Source organism: Rhinopithecus bieti, unplaced genomic scaffold (assembly GCF_001698545.2).
Source record: "Rhinopithecus bieti isolate Rb0 unplaced genomic scaffold, ASM169854v2 scaffold_74909, whole genome shotgun sequence".
Taxonomy (NCBI): Eukaryota; Metazoa; Chordata; class Mammalia; order Primates; family Cercopithecidae; genus Rhinopithecus; species Rhinopithecus bieti.
The window spans coordinates 30,778-34,455 of NW_016827682.1; the positions used below are offsets into that span (position 1 = coordinate 30,778).

The following is a 3,678-nucleotide window of genomic DNA, read 5'->3' on the forward strand; positions in this document are numbered from 1 at the left end:
TATTTATAGAAATGCAAGAATAGACTAATACAGAAGAGGTGGTATTCCAGGGGCATACAATTTTTAAATAATGGACCAGATCCCAAACGCTTGAAGAAACTACTCACTCTCCAACCCATACCTCTTCCCAACACAAACACACACACACACCCCTCCAAACCTGGTCTGGAATCTTCTATTTTCCTGAAGAACATATTAATTTAGTAGGTGAAACACATAACACTGAATTCAAATTACAGGTCAAACACCAATTATTTTTTATTTAGTTATAAATGGGCCACATGCTGCTGAATGGCCTCTCTGATGTAACCTGCCATCTCAAAAGCTTCGAAGTTGAGAGGCCCTCCTTCTGTTCCTTTTCGTCCAATCACCACAAGGCATACAGACTCAATCTGAACTACCGTCACTGCCCTGCTGCCCTGACTCTGGCCTTTGGTGCGCAGGTCCATGGTGTTGTTGCCTTCAGTGTACAGATTGTCCCGATCAACAAGCATTTGGTTCCTGGAAGGGTGACTCCTTGGAGAAACAACTTCTCTCTCCCCTCTCTTGCCAGTAAAATCTGAATTTCTTCCTGGGTCAACTGGAACAAGATGCCTTCAGAGTAAGATGCTAATAACCAGGGTGGGGAATTGGTGATAATTGCTGCATCACAGCACGTACCAGTCGGTAGAAAGAGAGTGAGGCAGTCCTGCCAGACCTCTTCACTGATATCCTGTATCCACTGCATGATTCAGGTAAGCTGTCTCTAGCAAGTTGGTCTTCAAACGAAACTTGTTAGCACTTGGCTCAAGAAGTCTGATAAGCTGAGACTGGAATAAACTAAAAATACAGTCTATTTCTCATGGCCTTTCCCCAGAAGCAAGGTAGAGGAAGTCTTGGTGACTTGAATAAAGTTGTGCCTCAGCTGCTATCTGCTGTGATTTGTCAAGCTATCTCAAGAATAGAAGTGAAGTCACAAAGGTTCTGTGACTTTTTAAAGAGTCATAATCGACTACATCATTGGTGATCTCTGGCACTACCTTTCTGAGGCTGTATCTATAGCTATAAAGATAGTGGGTGCAAAGTGTACTTACTTCCCTGGTGTACCATGGGAAAATACCAACCCCAACAGTAGGAAAGGCTTTAGTAGAACATAAGTGGGAAATAATTGAGTTGAAGGCTTAGATGTGAAATAGGACAGGTGAGAGTTACTGCAGCAATTAGTATCTCATATGTTGGTTAATCTTACTGAGACCTGAGCTTTAGGTACAAAGTCAAAAAGCCCACAGGATTGTCAGTTCACAACTTCTTTTGAGATGATCACAATAGCTTCTTACTTGGTTTCCTTGCCTCCAGACTTCTTTCCTTTAGTTTACCCTCTGACCTACATTAGCTGTTAGTCATTCATTTGGTTATTTATCAAACATTTACTATTTGCCAAGAACTTGTCTAGGCAGTAGGATACAGTAGTGAACAGAACAGAGACAAACTGCTGCCCTCATGGAGCTGACATTCTACAGGGAAGAAACAAATAATAGATGCTACTAGTATCTCTTTCAATGAAAATATTTTTATTAGCCTAGTAGTTTTTTCTTCCAGATTTTCTCTCTTATTGCCAGGCTTTCTCTACTCCTATGGGGGTATATTTTGACTTGTGGTTCTTCTGTAACCTTTGGCAAGTCAGTGTGTGTACATCAATTTACTCTGAAATGACACCAACTTGCATTAAAAAGGGAATGTTATGAGAAATCACTAATATTAATGGTGGGAAAATTTGAGCTACTGCTAAAATATATTTTTTTTAATTCAACAAATATTTATTGAGTACCTACTATGTGTTAGGACTATTCCAGACTTTAGAAATCCAACAGTGAACAAAAAGTCCCTGCCCTCATAGAGATGACATACTAGAGAGAGAGGTAATAAATGACAAATACATCTATAATATATCAGGTAGTATTGATAACTATGAAGGAAAAAAGTTAGGAGTGTAGAGAATGTTGGAGAAGAAGTAGTGATAGTTTTATTTTATATATGGTGTTCAGGTAGGTAAGGATTGATACAGAGACATTTGATCAGAGACCTGAAAGAGATGAAGGAGTAAACATATAAATATCTGAGGGAAGAGCATTCCAGGCAAAGGAAATAACAAACATAAAGGCCCTGAGGCAGAAGCATGTCTGGTATATTTAAGAAACAGCAAGGAAACCAATATGACTTGAGGAGACAGAAAAAAGAGTGATAGAAGATATAATAGATATAATAAGAGTTGTACTGGGCTTAGATGTTATGTAGGGATTTACAGACTATGGTTAATATTTGGCTTTTACTCTAAGATGGGGAGCCAGTAGACAGTTTTAAACCAAGGAATTATATCATTCTAGATTCTAGATTCTAGTCCCATAGAAGAGGCTATGTAGATTATAGGTTCTAGGGGTACCAAGGCCAAAACATGCAGACCAGCTAGAGGCTGTGGCAGCAATCCAGGCAAGAGATAACAGAGGTTTGGGGCCAGGCACAGTGTCTCATGCTTATAATCCCAGTACTTTGTGAGGTGGAGGTGGGAGGATTGCTGGAGACCAGGAGTTGGAAACCAGCCTAGGCAACATAGAAAGACATCGTCTCTACTAAAAAAAATTAAAAAGAAAAAAATTTAGCCAGGTATGGTGGTACACCTGTAGTCCCAGCTACTTGGGAGGCTGAGACAGGAGGATCACTTGGGCCTGGGAGTTGGAGGCTGCAGTGAGCTATGATCACACCACTGCACTCCAGCCTGGGTGACAGAGACATTGTCTCAAAAAATAATAAAATAAAATAAAATGAAATAAAATAAAATAAAATAAAATAGAGGCTTGGGCCAGGATACAGGAGTGAGAAGTGATTGAATTTGGAGACAATTTTGAAGGGAGAACTCATGGGATTTGATGGGATGGGATGGGATTTGGTATCAGGTATGGGATATGAGAGAAAGGATGCCTCCAAGACTCTTGTCCTGAATGACTGTGCTATGTTTTAATGTTTGTGCCTCCTTCAAAATTCGTATTGAACCTTTATCCCCAATGCAACACTATTAAGAATTAATGATTAAGGGGCATTTAGAAGGTAATTAGGTCATGAGGGCTGTAGTCTTATGGATAGGATTAGTGCCTTATAAAAGGGCTGGATGGAACTAGCCATGTGTGTATCTCCTGCTATGTAAGTATACAGCGTTCATCTCTCCAGAGAGCATTTAAGATGCCATCTCGGAAGCAAAGACAGCCCTTCTCACCAGACACTGAAGCTACTGGCTCCTTAAGCTTGGTTTGCCAGCCTTCAGAACTGTGATAAGTACATTTCTGTTCTGTACAAATTATCCAGTCTAGAGTATTTAGTTTTAGTACCACAAATGCACCAGGATAAACTGGAAGAATAAAGTTGCAATTTCCTGAGATGAGTAATACTGTGTAAAGAGCAGGCTTGAGGATTCAGGTAGAAATAAAAAATTCTTTAATCCATCTTGAATTAATTTTTGTATAAGGTGTAAGGAAGGGATCCAGTTTCAGCTTTTTACATATGGCTAGCCAGTTTTCCCAGCACCATTTATTAAATAGGGAATCCTTTCTCCATTTCTTGTTTTTGTCTGGTTCGTCAAAGATCAGATGGTTGTAGATGTGTGGTATTATTTTTGAGGGCTCTGCTCTGTTCCATTGGTCTATATCT

General features: G+C 39.7%; 1 protein-coding gene across 1 annotated transcript; it reads right to left on the reverse strand.

Annotated features, from left to right (window-relative positions):
- Positions 1 to 266: 266 nt before the first annotated feature.
- LOC108523453 (profilin-2-like) lies at positions 267 to 903 on the reverse strand. The gene is made up of 2 exons (XM_017864074.1): positions 661 to 903; positions 267 to 580 (listed from the first exon to the last, which is right to left on the reverse strand). Exons 1-2 carry the CDS (start codon positions 725 to 727, stop codon positions 267 to 269), a joined length of 381 nt encoding a protein of 126 aa, XP_017719563.1. The 5' UTR covers positions 728 to 903.
- Between the last annotated feature and the right edge of the window lie 2,775 nt (positions 904 to 3,678).